This window comes from Lepidochelys kempii, chromosome 9 (assembly GCF_965140285.1).
Source record: "Lepidochelys kempii isolate rLepKem1 chromosome 9, rLepKem1.hap1, whole genome shotgun sequence".
NCBI lineage: Eukaryota > Metazoa > Chordata > Testudines > Cheloniidae > Lepidochelys > Lepidochelys kempii.
The window spans coordinates 46,988,701-47,004,534 of NC_136388.1; the positions used below are offsets into that span (position 1 = coordinate 46,988,701).

Consider the following 15,834-nt stretch of genomic DNA (forward strand, 5'->3'; position numbering starts at 1 on the left):
TGGGGCACCTCAGTGGATCTAATACCCTGCCTTCTTTAGCAGCTAGAAGCCTTTCACACCAAGGATCTGATCGAGTGCCCAATGAATTCAATGAAAGAACTCTAGTGGGCCTTGCAGTCAGGCTCCAGTTAGAACTGGTAATTGGCTACTCTTATTATGAGAGACGCAGAACATTTGGGTAGCCACACGCACCATGAACTGAGGCTGCAGTGACTCTTTGCACACCACAGGGTATCAGACATACAGTTTAAGGTGCCATTTGCATTTTAATACACTCCACTATACTCGGAGCTATGAAAATATATTCTATCACTATGTATGTTGTTCTTGACTGCCTTGCCTTTGTACCCATCCCACTTGGATATCAGAATTTTTCTCCTGTTTCGTTTGCATCTTTGTGGGTCAGTTGAAATGGGAGCTAGCAGGTGCTGGGGGTAGACTCCCCCCCCCCCCCCCGGCTTATCTGTTTCCACAAAGAGTGTGTTTTCTTCCTGATTTCCCATTTAAAAAAAATATATCCTGCTGCTGCTGCTCCGTTCCTCAGTGCAGACTTCTGAGTTCAGTGCGGCAGCGAGATAACCGAAGTGCTAGGTGGCCCACTCAATAGGTCGGTGCGGTGATCAGGATTGGGTCAGTTTATAAATAGATCAGTTATTGGCCAGTGCTATCGCGTGAGTCTTGGCTGACTCCGGAAAGGCATGTTCGTGTGAAAGGCCAGTCAGACCCTAAAGCCAAAGTTGGTCTATGAGGCTGGTAGATCAGTTGAATCCTGATGATTTGTTCTGACATTGCTGTCTGTTACTGGAAAGCGATATCCCAGAGAGAGAGTTCTGAGTTGGTGTGACTAAAATGGAAAAGATGAGTTATGAGGAGAACATAGTCCTGGTGTCACTCAGTTTGCTTAGCAGTACAGATTCTAGGAAGAAAAGAATCTGTGAGAGGTAAATTAAATGAATGTTGAGACACTGACTGTTGCTGTTCTGTGCCATAGATCCCAGCTTGCCACATTACAGTTTGTCACATGCTGAATATTTTTTTCTTCTTCTTGTAGAAAATTTTACTACATCACGCTGCTGAGAGACCCTGTGTCCCGTTACCTCAGTGAATGGAGGCACGTCCAACGAGGAGCTACCTGGAAAACTTCCTTACATATGTGTGATGGTCGGACACCAACCCCTGAAGAGCTGCCATCATGCTATGAAGGCACAGACTGGTCAGGATGCACACTGCAAGAGTTCATGGATTGCCCGTATAACTTGGCAAACAACCGCCAAGTGAGGATGTTGGCTGACTTGAGCTTGGTGGGCTGCTACAACATGTCTTTTATCCCCGAGAACAAGCGAGCACAGATCCTGTTAGAGAGTGCAAAGAAGAACCTTAGAGACATGGCCTTTTTTGGCTTGACAGAGTTCCAGAGGAAGACTCAATACCTGTTTGAGAGAACTTTTAATCTGAAATTCATCAGGCCCTTCATGCAGTACAACAGTACAAGGGCAGGCGGAGTGGAGGTGGATAACAACACCATACGGAGGATTGAGGAGCTCAATGACTTGGACATGCAACTCTATGACTATGCAAAGGACCTTTTCCAACAGCGCTACCAGTACAAGCGGCAGCTGGAGAGGATGGAGCAAAGGATAAAGAATCGGGAAGAGAGGCTTCTTCACCGGTCCAACGAGGCACTTCCCAAGGAAGAGACAGAAGAGCAAGGACGCTTGCCCACTGAGGACTACATGAGCCATATTATAGAGAAGTGGTAGCCTAGGCAGACTTTTATACTGAATGGGATTCTAGGGTTTCCTGTTAAAAGATCGTGGAAATAAAAATACAAAACCACCACCAACAAATCTTTTATTTAAAAGCAAGTCTGTAAAACAGAAGGTAGAATTCTTCTTTAAACAATGGGGTCTTTTTACTGTTTCTTACAAGACCAATGAGATTCTTAAAAAAATAAATAAATACCTAAAAAACAAAAAAGGGGCAACATTATAACTCAGATTTAAAAATGCACAAATTCAGCCACCCACTTATGAGGCCAAATACAATGTAATGTTTCTTATCCTCCCAAATTCAGAAACAGACGGCAGAGGTAGGATCTTTTATTAATCTTTTTTTCTCGAGTATAAAGACAGATATACAAACACACACATGTATATAGATAATTTTTTAAAATCAAGGTTTCCCTTTGTTTCCCTTCTTTTTTGTGGGGGAAGGGTAATGAGGGGTTATTTTTGTTTTGCTAAACTAAGGATAGTAGTGGCAAGGTTGATTGCATGCTCAGCTATTAGGGTATGATCTAGCCACAGGGGCAGCTGCTCAGACGCAAATGGCAACCACTGTTGAGAAAATGGAGCAGAATAAAAATAAAAGAAGAAAGACAGCAGAGGATGAGAAACATTAAAGCAAATTGACTGTGGCCTAGAACATATACTTAGCACAATGGTTTTGATACATTGCACTGGTGTCACACACCTACACCACTTTACCATAGTAACAATAGTTAGTGAATTCATGCACAAACATCTTCAGCTTCTGCTTCACAAAGAAGTTCCAAAAGCCAAATAAACGCCAACCAAATTCCATGTAGAATCACTCACGTACACACAGATGGAATCTTGTCACCCCTTCCCGTGTGCAGTACATTCTTTAATCAATGTCACCTGTAAACAGCACATGAAAATCCTTTTCTGTACATGAGACAAGCCAAGCAGAGAGAGAGAATAGCATCACACCCGCATGCATCAGGTAGAGTTCCAGTAATACCCCATGAGTACTCAGTTATCAATGAAGACGTGTTTATTTTGCTGGGGGGGGGGGGGGAGTGTGAAATGAGATCTTAATTACAGAGAACACATGTACTTACACATACCTAAATTTCAAAAATGCTATTTTTTTAAGATAAATTATGTTCCCAATCTTGCTCCCACCAAAGTCAATAGCAAAATTTCCACTGATTCCAAAGGGAGCAGTCTGGGACCTTGCTCCAGGGCACTAAGATTTCTTGCTATTGGTCTGAATTAATCTGGTGACAGTGCATGCTGTATTTTGGCAGAATGGCCCTTTCTGTAGATCATATTTTAAACAAGGTGCACTCATAAACCTGGAAAGGGAAATCAATGGTTATGGTTTTTAGTCTCAGGCCCTGATCAGACCAGCACCCTTCTCATTTTTAGAGAGTCTGGTAACTTTCATTCCGCAATCCGGTGGCAGTCTAACCAGCATCTGCCTACTCACATTGATTCAGAGAACAGCAGTGGATTGTCACGTTTCCCCTACACTCTGTTTAAATCCGTCTATTTTTTGTCATTGCTGTTGCTATTCTAAGCACTTCTGCATTGGTCTGAGACATGGAAAAGAATGCAGGTTTTGTCTGCTCCATGCATCACCCATTGTTACTTGGCCCCTAGGATCTGAACTGGCTACTGTTTTGAGTGAAGTATGAATAAAATGGGAGACACCTTGATTTTCAGAGGCTGTGTTAACTGCAGATCTAATATGACAGTGAAATCACAGGAGGAGAGGCAGAGAGATGATATATTCAGTTCCAGCATGTCCTTTCTACAGAGTTGTCTTTCCCTTTACAGGAATTCACTGAAGTGTTGCTCGCTTTGTATTTTAATTCTCTCTCTGCCTTTGCACACTGCTACCAACACTGTAGAATTCAAATTGAGTTTTGCAGGGGAGGTGAGTGCCCGTTGCAGGAGCTGCCTGATTTCCATGACATAAACTCCGAGCAACACAGCTTGCTTTTGTAGGTGCTCTTCCCTAAAAGAGAGGAAAGATGACAGAGTATCTGGACAGAAATCCTGAGCAACACTTGGGGTTAAAACATAACCCTATTATGGCTCTGATCCAAAGCCCATTGAAGTCAGTGAGAGTCTTTCGTTTGATTTCAGTGGGCTTTGGATTAGGCCCTCACAGCCTGGGCCAGCACATCTTAACTTTAACCATATTGAGACATGCTAAAGTGCTATATTAGATCAGGCTTATCAGTCAACACCTGCTAGTGTTGTTCTCTTTCAGGGTCTGTCAGTATTTCCATTAAGAGCCACTCCCGGTTTTCAGAGATGTATAACATGGCCATAAATATTTGCTCCAGGATGAAATGTGGAAGAAAAACTTCCCCCTCAAAGCAATTTGGTTTGGGGGCAGAGGGTGTTACAACCCATTCCTTCACCTCTAAATTCCAGGATTAGGAATAACAGTGTTTGCTAGTTCCCAGCGCTCGTGTGTTTTGCTGTAACTAAAGAAAACATTGATTTTTACAAATGCAATTTTACAGGCTGTTTATCCACAAAACTATACATGAGCTATAAAAAGCAACTGTTTTATGTGCACACTATCAAACTTTACCCAAAGGCTTCTCACTGCATTCAGTGTTATGGATCCATAATGCACAAATGGTTACTAAACTAATCCATATTCAAAGTACGCATCCAAACAACTCCACAAGAAAGCATACTGTGCTTGCCCATAAAGTACTATAAAAACTGGTACAGTACTGAGTTCTGAGAACAATTATTATACTGAGGGCCAAATTCTGCCTTCATTTACACAAAGGTTGACAATGAATGAAGCTGCCCGAGCAAGGTTGACAGTAGAATTTGGCCCAGTCTGTCTAGGTTATTTCTGCATTATGTGCTCTAAATAACTGGCTGAATTTTAGTGGATCTGTCTACATGGTTCAAAATTAGAAGGAACCTCTGACCTCAAGAGCGTGTCAGTAGTAGACTTTTTTTCAACATTTGCTTTGTAATATATTACAGTAACCAACAAATGAAATTAAACTACAGAGTATTGTTAACAGTTCACTTAAACCCACAAAAGGAAGAAGAGAGAGGTATGATGATTTCTAGTGGTCTAAGCTCAGTCCAGAGAGTCAGAAATTTCCATATTCAAATCCTGGCTCAGCCACATCCCTTCAGCTCTGCTTCAGTTTCCCCATCTGCTCTTTGTTAATAATACTTACCACAAAGAGGTGTTGTGGGAGTTAACTAGTGCAAAGTGGTGCAAAGATAAATTCTAAGTGTGATTAAAGGAAACAAAGGATACCCAGCCCGCTATGCCCAGCTGTTTGGCCAAACCTTACACTAATTTACTCTTAAGGGCTGGGTGCCAGGCAGTAAGCTGTAGGATACATCACTTGTCTGACACAGAATTTTCTTGCTTTAGTGGGCTTAAAGGAGCTTCTTTGACATAATGTGAATGTAGTTTATTGTGATTTATATGTACTACAATTTGGAGTGGTACCAGTTTTTAGGAGCAGATTATTTGATGCTACAATAACATGAAAAATGTATGTGTAGTTTTAAATTAATAGACACCATCTGCTTTACGAAACTCCAGTGGAATTATTGGCCAGATATTTTGTTGTTGTTAAGTATGTGCCCCTCTCCTCCAATACATCTCCCCTCCTGCTCCCTGAACTTTCTATACATTTAGAGCTTCTTATGTACAATCCTTCTTCATTAAGCGAGGAAATATTTCATAATGGCAGTAGGTGTAGTGAAGACAATTGCGAGATTCTGACAAAGACTCCCATTGAATTCAATGGGAGTTGAATCAGGTCCCAAGTCAATATAACACTAGCTGTTACATTGTTTTCCTGCTATGATTGCAGGGAGCTTCCAGGGAAAGTCTTCACTGCTGTTGGGATCTTTATGAAGTGTTTATGGGAATTTATCCAAGCAGTAATGTATAGTGTGAGTGGTTACATTGGAGAGCTGCATTGTTGGCACTAGTGAAAGACCATGGCCTGACTCTCCACTTTCTTAGAGTTTGTGTCGTCATTACACCTGTGCAAAAAGAGGTGTGACATGCTCCCACTAGTGTGCAGAGAATTCTGATCCAGTAGCACGTTGCTTGCCCTTTGCACAGCTATAAGTGCAAGAACCAGGCCCCCGTGTGCTTTTAGACTCCTGAAAAGAGAAACGTCGCTGCTTGAAATGTGTTGTTGCTGATGAGCCTGAATCTGAATGGTTATACTGAATGAGAGACCTGCCCACACAAACACTAGCTAGCCAATTAGATGCCACCTTTTGTCATGCCCATTGAACAATGTGCAGTATTGACTGGAAAGGATGCTGTGTCCTGTAACTTTTTGCCCAGTCAGTCATATCTTACATTGCGGCAGAGGCAGGCAAAACAGCTCAGGACAGAGGATTCTTTGTGAATGAAATACCATTAAGCACAGGTCATTTTTCTGGTTTTTATTTCCTTTCTTCTCAGGCTGGTCTCTCTTCCATAGCATCCCTGCCTGAGTTTTTGTTAGAACACTTGGAAAGCAAATTTTGGAGTGAATTTAATGTGATTCAGACTGTGTCACTCTTGCAAGCTGCAGTCCCATGCAGGGGTGCTGGAACAATTTGTGTAGTGGGGTGCTGAGAGTCACTGAACCAAACTGTAAACCGTGTATATGATGGAAACCACTTCAAGCCCGCACCTCCGGTACCCCTAGTTCCAGCACCTATGGTCCCGTGTCTAGCCACACAAGGACGGCATAGGTAGTAGCATCAAACGCCTCCAGTGTGCTTTTTGAACCTTTCTTACAGTTCCGACTCCATGGTCATTCGCTTCTTAGCTTTGTTCCTCTGCTGGCGTCACAAGCAAGAAAGAAGTCCGGCTGTCGACAGCGATGCAGACACTTGCCCATTAGAAACTAAATTGAGGCATAGCGACCACCCGCTCACTTGACCACTGAACAGCTATCGGATGGTATTGACGGTGTTCTTACTGAGCAAGGTATGACTTTTAGTTGTGACAGAGTTAAAAGGCTCCATTGCCCTTTATTACCAATTCTTTGAGCCAGCCTCCCCCGCCGGAATTTTTTGAAGGTAACAAATAGGTAGCACTGCAGTAATCTGCACACAGGCTTACTAAATGTAGTCTTTCAAAGGATATGTTTCGGCATGCAGTCCGCATAATTTGCTTCATTCAAATCACAGTGCTACTGGGTTAGCTTTTGTTCTCATTTTGTTAATATTAGCCTATCATGTTCCAGTAGCAGAAATGAACATGAGATTTGCTGGCTGAATGCTAGGAGAGCCAGGCCTTTAAAGCACAGCTCAATTAGCAGTAGTTCCTGTTAAAGCCATGATCAGCGTGTCCTTCACACACAATCAGAGTTATCTGTGGCTGCCTGTTTGTCCTATCTACAGGAACTCTGGCAAGGGGAATGTGGTCCTTATAAGCACGTGGGTATCAAAGCTTGCTTTGCCCACCCTAAGGCTGGTGGTTTTCAGTACAATTCTTAGCCATCCAAGATGAAAAGCATGATTTGCAATCAAGCCTTTTTCTTCCCCCAAGTCCCCACTTTCTCAGCCCTCCCAGGTGTCCCTTCTACATACTGGAGTGAGAGAGCTGTACTATAATGAATAATTTTATATTAAAATGGTTTCTGAGCATGATTTGTTTTGTACATATTGGAATATGTTTTTAACTTATTTTTATTGCCCCTTTTCATTCATTTTAATTGCTTAAAAAAAACACCTCAAATGTGAAGTTTCTATGTATGTGTAGTCTGCCAGGCACATGAACAGCAGCCACAGGATTTACCACCAGTTTTATTGGTAACTGATCTGATTTTGTGTTGATGTCATTTGCTTTTGTCTGAGGTTTCACTTGTGTTCTCTTTAATTTCCACTCTGCTGTACAAGAAGTACAGCAGAGGTGGTAATAGACAATGCAGGCAGAGCATTCATTTCCTTCCCCTTTCTTGTGTGTTTTATCTACCAAGGAACTCCGTTCTTATCTCTAGGAGTTGTGTGACTGAGGGTAAAAACTAGAATTAGAATAAAACTCTTCACTCCTGTTCACCCCTCCCCCCCATTTGTAGATCAAATAGATTCAGCTTCTTTTAAAAAAGTGTTTCCATTGGGCTGAATCTGTATGGTTTTCACTTTTATTTCAGGAACTAAAAAAACTGTTTAACTTAAGCCAAGTACTACTTAAAGCTTTATATATTTATTTATAGCATCCTACAAAAAGAAGTGTTAAGGTTTGTTTTCTTTTCTTTCCACAACAACAAAAATTGATTCAAAATAATAATCTAATTGTTTTTGTCTAGATCAAGAATGAATGTTAGCAGATGAAATAAACCCTAAAACCAAGCCTCTGTTGTGTGTGGTGTTCTTGCCATTGGCCTTTTGGAACCTGTATTCTCCAGTGATTTGGCTGTTATTTTGACAGTGTGATATGTCTCACCAGGGCTGCCCCTACCCATATGCAAAGTACGCAGCTGCGTAGGGCACCAGGAAATTTGGGGCACCCAAATTTGTGTGCTTGGGGGCAGTTTCCCCATGCCCCCCTAGCCAGCCCCTCCCTCCCTCTCGGAGGCCTGGAGTCAACCTCCCCTCTCTGCCCCAAGGCCCCACACTCCCCCCCCCCATGTGGGGGGGCTGCATAGGGCCCCAGAATAGCTAGGGACGGCCCTGTGTCTCACTCCGCTGTATTACATGGTGATAAAGCTGCCAGTGGGCCTGATAGAGGGGCCTTGGTTTCAGATTTTCAGCACAGAAAACTTACACTCCAACCAAGGAAACAGAAGCAATACAGCCCATTTATTCTTAGTGTGACACAAAATGTAGCAAGAAAATCCTACCACTGGTCATTCAACTTACTAAATGAGTTTACTTTAACTCTGAAAATTCATGCCCCCCTCCTACCCTCCTGTTTGCTTTTCACACACATTCTGGAGTACAAATTTATAGGCAGGAATGTTCAGCAAAACAGTGAATGTTATGCAAGTATTGAACATTCACAGGAAATTGTCTTATATTAAAAAATATTCCCAACAAACTATTCTGAGAGTTACTTTTCCAAGCAGGAAATAAAACTATACTGTGTTAATAGCACAGCAACCATTTAAAAATATTTATTTATTGGGAAACCAGTTGTAAGGTTTAGGAGTAAGGGGGGAAATGATATTCTGCACAAGCTCCTTCCACAATCCCAAACTCCAGTTACAATCAGAGAGTGGTCAGATGTTTCTGCTCAAATTGCCACTGGTGCAATAATTAATAATCCTGGCATTTATACAAGCATCACTAGACTTAAGAGTTAACATCACATACAAAGCACTGTAGCTTTGTACCTTAAGAACTATAATGTCTGATTTTCCTTTCACACCATAGGTAAATCAAGACTTCAAAACTGATGGGAGTGAGTGGAAAATCAGTCCTTAATTTATTTTTGTAGAGTCAGGACAACAGTATTGCACCAGTTCCTGTTCAGAAGGATTTACCCCTCCCCCAAAAAAGCTAGATTTCAAGTTATGTTCTGCAGACACTGATGGAGTTACCAGATAAGTGGTAATACAGAAGTACCATCCTCAGTCTGCTGTCTGGGGAGGCTGAAGTAAACCGAGAATTAATAATTTACTCACAGTCATGCAGAGAATCTACTGCACATCTAGGGTTAGAGCCCAGCACTCCCGACTCTGTCCCATGCTCTAACCACAAACCCATACTGCTCCCTGACTGGAGATGATTAGGTTTAATCCTTCACCTCTTTTTTTCCCATTGCGTTAATAAATGGTTGAAAAAATCAGCAACGTCCACACCATTCCTGCAGATTAAAGCCAATATTACAAGTGGGAATGATGCAAGTCTTATAAGTGTTACAGGTGCCATCTGTAGCCAAAAGATGTTAAGCAATAAAGTCTATTTATCTGTTCATGTCAGTAAGAAAACGATCCACTGATGTATCATCTAAGCAAATTTTTATGGTACAGAGAAAAAGTTAAATAAGCACCGTCCTTAGTGTTTTGACCATCAAATCGTTTTGAAAGGCAGTAACTACAATATTTCAGAGTTTGCGATCTAGTCTCCCATAGGAGTCAAACCTCATCAGTATGAAAGTACCAATTGGCTTCTGTCCGCACCCCCCCTTCCCCCCACACACACTCCCAATGTATGGTCATAGCTCATTGCACAGAAGTTTGCCTGAAGCTCCTTCATTGATACTGGGATGCAAGTAGCATAACGAGTAACAGGAGGAATGGGCTATACATACATACTGCAAGTCGCTGCAGAAGTATCCCTGGTATCTGAGATCATTATTCTGTTTCTACTGAGCCAAAAGGAAAAGTACAATCCAGCTGATACAATGCTCACTCAACCTGAGGAATAGCTCTGCTGCTTTATATAGATGGGAAGATTTTGCTGGCTGCTATCATGTTGGTTGACTGGCCGAGCAAACTTGAAGTAGGTAGAGTAGAACCTCAGAGTTGCAGACACCTTGGGAATAGAGGTGGTTCATAACTCTGAAATGTTCGTAACTCTGAACAAAACTTTATGGTTGTTCTTTCAAAAGTTTACAACTGAAAATTGACGTACTACAGCTTTGAAACTTTACTGCTGAAGAAAAATGCTGTTTTTAACCCTCTTAATTTAAATGAAACAAGCACAGAAACCTTTTCCTTACCTTGTCAAGTCTTTTTTTAATATTCCCTTTATTTTGAGTGGTTTGTTTAACACAGTACTGTACAGTTTTGGGTTTTTTGTTTTGTTTTTCTGTTGTGTCTGCTGCCTGATGGTCTACTTCCAGTTCCAAATGAGGAGTCTGATTGACTGGTCAGTTTGTAACTCTGGGGTTCTACATATAGGGAACTGGTCATGTATTGATGTGGCTGGGCTTTCAACCTTAACAGTGAATAGCTGCGTCCATGCACCAAGTGTTCTGGATATGTTGGTATTGTCTTCCACTCAACCAGGCTGAAGAGAAGCCCAAGAGATTGGATTGCTCTTGCTCCACAGCTTTTGTTTGAAAAGGGAGGAATGACGAGAGAGAGCTCCATTGGGGCACAAGTACAAATCTGTGTTAATTGTATGTGGCATATCAGTGCCTCCCTTAGAAATGCTGGAAAGAGACAACTGGGGGGGAGGAGAAGTGGTCTGTCATGCTACAGTTTAGTATGGGTCATGGATTCACAAATACAGCGAGGAGAGGGAAGGCAGGTGTAATCAGGAGTAGAGTGTAAGGATATAAAAAAAGACGATTTGAAATCCCATAAAATTACACTTTGACTTAGAGTTCCAACAGTAGCTTTCAAATGAAATAAAATCTACCTTTGGGGGCAAAAAGGCATGTGGCAAAACCCCCTAAAAGGTTGACTCTAACCAACATTGAATTCCCATCTCTGCTGGGCCCCTGACCTGGAGTGAACCCCTTAGCTTTATAAAAAGAAAAGGAGGACTTGTGGCACCTTAGAGACTAACAAATTTATTTGAGCATAAGTTTTCGTGAGCTACAGCTCACTTCATCAGATGCATTCAGTGGAAAATACAGTGGGGAGATTTATATACATAGAGAACATGAAACAATGGGTGTTACCATACACACTGTTACGAGAGTGATCAGGTAAGGTGAGCTATTACCAGCAGGAGAGCGGGGGGGGGGGGGACCTTTTGTAGTGATAATCGAGGTGGGCTGTCTCCCAAGATCTGTGAGAGTGATGGGTCATCCTTCAGGATAGGTTGTAGATCCTTGATGATGCATTGGAGAGGTTTTAGTTGGGGGCTGAAGGTGATGGCTATTGGCGTTCTGTTATTTTCTTTGTTGGGCCTGTCCTGTAGTAGGTAACTTCTGGGTACTCTTCTGGCTCTGTCAGTCTGTTTCTTCACTTCCGCAGGTGGGTATTGTAGTTGTAAGAATGCTTGATAGAGATCTTGTAGGTGTTTGTCTCTCTCTGAGGGGTTGGAGCAAATGCGGTTGTATTGTAGAGCTTGGCTGTAGACAATGGATCGTGTGGTGTGGTCTGGATGAAAGCTGGAGGCATATAGGTAGGCATAGCAGTCAGTAGGTTTCCGGTATAGGGTGGTGTTTATGTGACCATCGCTTATTAGCATCGTAGGGTCCAGGAAGTGGATCTCTTGCATGGACTGGTCCAGGCTGAGGTTGATGGTGGGATGGAAATTGTTGAAATCATGGTGGAATTCCTCAAGGGCTTCTTTTCCATGGGTCCAGATGATGAAGATGTCATCAATATAGCGCAAGTAGAGTAGGGGCATTAGGGGACGAGAGCTGAGGAAGCGTTGTTCTAAGTCAGCCATAAAAATATTGGCATACTGTGGGGCCATGCGGGTACCTATAGCAGTGTCGCTGATCCATAAACCTGGAAATCCTGGACGCCCCATCATCTCAGGCATTGGCACCCTGTCAGCAGGATTGTCTGGCTATGTAGACTCCCTCCTCAGGTCCTACGCTACCAGCACTTCCAGCTATCCTCGAGACACCACTGACTGCCTGAGGAAACTACAACCCATCGGTGATCTTTCTGAAAACACCATCCTGGCCACTATGGATGTAGCAGCCCTCTACACCAACGTTCCACACAAAGATGGACTACAAGCCACCAGGAACAGTATCCCCGATAATGTCACGGCAAACCTGGTGGCTGAACTTTGTGACTTTGTCCTCACCCATAACTATTTCACATTTGGGGACAATATATACCTTCAAATCAGCTTTTTCTACTTCCTTCTGGGCAGAAAAGGGATACCAACAACAAACCACCACTATAAACAAACCAAGCAAAACCGATAAAGCTCTTCTTTATAGTGGTGTCAACCCCAAGCCATCATAAATCCTGCATTAGGCCCAGCACAGTCATGAGATTGGCTTAAAAATCATGAAATTTTAGAAACAATCAATTTGCCTTTCTTTTTATTTGCCTTCTGGCTTTTGCACCTGGAGAGGTTAGGGGAGGGTGTCTCATATTGAAGCATTTCTCCACACCCATGATAGCTAGAAAGTTGAGATACTATTGTATTCACCTGCCTCCAGGGTCTAGGGCTTCAAGAATACAATAAAAAAAATAGGACTCTCAATAAAATTATGAGAATTGCCAAACCTATGGCTTAGGCCAGGCCAGCTGCATGTGGCTTTTCAGAAGTTACTGTGCAGCTCCTTGTATAGGCACCGACTCTGGGACTGGAGCCACAGATGCCAACTTTCCAATGCGCTGGGGGGGAGGCTCACTGCTCAACCCCTGGCTCTGCCACAGGCCTTGCCCCCACTCCACCCCTTCCTGCACCCTCCCCTGAACCTGCCATGCCCTCGCTCTCCCCCCCACCCCCGCCTCCTGCATGTCACGGAACAGCTGATCGAGAGGTGGGGGAGGGAGAGGGAGGCGCTGATCGGTGGGGCTGCCAGTGGGTGGGAGGCGCTGGGAGCAGGGGTGGGGGAGCTGATGGGGGGCTGCTGATGTATTACTGTGGCTCTTTGGCAATGTACAGTGGTAAATTCTGGCTCCTCAAGCTCAGGTTGGTCACCCCTGGCTTAGGCTTTCCACTCACTGGGAAGCAGCAGTGCTGTCTCCCTTCAGTACTGCATTCCTAACAGCAGGTGGTGCTGTGTGAGGGTATAAATAGCAGCCTGCACACAGCTGCTAGCCCATTCTCACTCACTTTGGTTTGATCCAAAATGGAGTCCAGCTCTCAGCAGCAAACATTGTGGATTCCCTGGTTCCAGAGAAAATGGTGGCAATAGAGCTGCCCCCAGATAAGAATGGCCACGTGGCTATTCTCCCTGCTGGAAGAAGCCAGTTTACAATGTGTACCCTGGTGGCTGCCCTCCTTGGAAACTATAATTCAGTAGAGGGCAATTAGTGCAAGTAATTCCTAGTTAGATGGACTCCCCAAAGCTGCCCTGTGGCTGTCTGCATTGCCTGTGGCCAATTGCTCCATCTCAGGTTCACCCACTCTTTCCTGCAACTTTTTTTAGCTACTCCAGAGTAGGGTGCAAGGGCAGGAGGGGAAAGAAACCTGCCTTCCCTCTAGGAAGCAATGGTGCAAAGGAAGCAAATGGGAGGAGGCCAGTTGCTTTCACTGGCATAAATCCAGGTGCAGGCCCCTAAGAAATGAGTTTGGCTGGGCTTTGGTTTACAGGGTGCCACAGAACCCAAAGGGCAAAATAGGAACTGCTATTTCACAGGTTCTGATCAGAAGGGACCCAGGAATGCTATCTGGGGCAGGGGCTGTTTTTGTTCTGGGTTTGTGCAGAATGGTATCCTGGTCTGTGAATGAAGCTCCTGGGCACTACAGTAATACACATAATAATAGTTACTATAGAGACTGTTACCTATTAGCTCTGTGTTCTTGGGGAACCAGGATGCAGTACCCAGACTGTCTGACTCACAAAAGACCTCTCCCCCGCCTCTGCTTGAACTAAAACCAATCAGAAGAAAGACTTACAAAAAGCAATGAAAAGGCAGGGACAGACCCACCTAAACCTCTCTGGACCAGGGTGACCGGATTCAGGAAACTCCCCTAGCCTCATTTGCATTGGAGATGGGACAGGGAGGCATCCCCATTAGCATTCAGAATGGAGAACAGAGATTCCAACCAAGAACCGCATGGAACTCTGGGACCAGAAAAGCAGGGAAGCACTGCATTATGGGGAATCTCTACTCCAGATATTAATGAACCCATGCCTGCACATACCCAGCTCAGTTGTTTTCAGACCAATTCTAGTAATAAATCCTTTATTGGTATCCAAAATACTGAAGCTGCCTAATTGCATTTTGAGCTCTCTGAAGGAACACCGCCCATAGCCAGGAATGATCAGTTCCTATTGTCTAGCCTGAACAAAACAACTTTGGTGTACTCCCTTGGGTCATGAGTTTACCCATAAACAAATCTAGTGTTCTCCCTGGAATCATTGTTCTTTCCCTACAAAAACCCCTACCCATGCTCAAGTAAGTGTTCTTCTCCAAGTGATTGCTCATGTATTCCACAACAGGCGTGCATGCTCGCCACATGCACGGGTGCCAGACATTTTCCCCCTAGCAGTACCTGTAGGGGAGTGCCCCTAGCAACCCCTGGAGTGGCGCCCCCATGGTGCGGTATAAGGCTGCGCTGCCCCCAGTTCCTTCTTGCCACCAGTGAAGGTGCGTCAGAACTGCTCTGCTCCAGCTTTGCTGTAGCTCGTCCCCAGAACTGCTTGTTCGTTCAGTGTTGGTATCTGTAGTTAGTTAGTTGTTTAGTTTAGTTTAGCTAAAGCACCAGGGCCGGAACATGCCCCGTGCCCTGGGTTTTAAATCGTGCAACATTTGTAGGCGATCTATGCCAGTGAGTGATCCGCACATGGACTGTTTACGCTGTTTGGGGGAATCCCATCTCAGCGATTGCTGCAAGATTTGCAAGTCGTTTAAGCATCGGACCAAGAGAGAAAGGGACATTAGGCTCCGGGCTATTCTGATGGAGTCGGTGCTGACCCTGACTCCGGCACATCGCTCCAAGTTGGCACCGGGCACCACAGTGTCAGTGCGTGGCGACCCTTCAGTGCCTTCAGCTAGTTGACACCGCTCCCCGTCCGCGGGACGTGCCAAGAAGTCTAGGAAGGGGCCTTCTTTGCTGCGGCACCAGAGTAAACCTGGGACAGAGGCTAGACCCATGTAGGGCAGTCCTCGATCCCCACTGGCCCCTAGGCCTCCGACTCAAGTCGAGCGAAGTAGTCCAACCCATTCGGAGCAGGCCTCCCCAGATGTCCAGATGCCCTCCACACTGGAGGCCCTGCAGGCGGCCTGGGATGTCACGTCCATGCCGGTACCAGGAGCACTGCTGATGTCGGCCCTGCGCTCCAGAGGCAAGCCGCCGCTGGGATCTCCGCAGTCACTCCCAGCTCGGTACCGGTCTCGGTCGAGGGAACGTTCCCGACGTTGTTCGCCACCCAGCAACCGTTCAGGACAAAGTCCACGCAGATCGCCCTTGACGCCCACCAGGCTGTCTGGCTGGGTTCTGTCCGATCAGGACTCTCAGCACTGCTCCGCCCCAAGGAGCGAATACTGGTGGGACCGAGGCAGACGATGCCAAAGGTCCTCGCCTAGGAGGGGCT

General features: G+C 44.6%; 1 protein-coding gene across 1 annotated transcript in view; it reads left to right on the forward strand.

Annotated features, from left to right (window-relative positions):
* HS6ST1 (heparan sulfate 6-O-sulfotransferase 1) overlaps positions 1-8,108 on the forward strand; it is a 272,582-nt gene extending 264,474 nt beyond the window's left edge. Inside the window, exon 2 of the mRNA XM_073360113.2 lies at positions 1,052-8,108. Within this exon, the coding sequence (XP_073216214.1) occupies positions 1,052-1,760 (709 nt within the window). The 3' untranslated portion in view covers positions 1,761-8,108. The remainder of the gene's footprint in view (positions 1-1,051) is intronic.
* Positions 8,109-15,834: the final 7,726 nt, after the last annotated feature.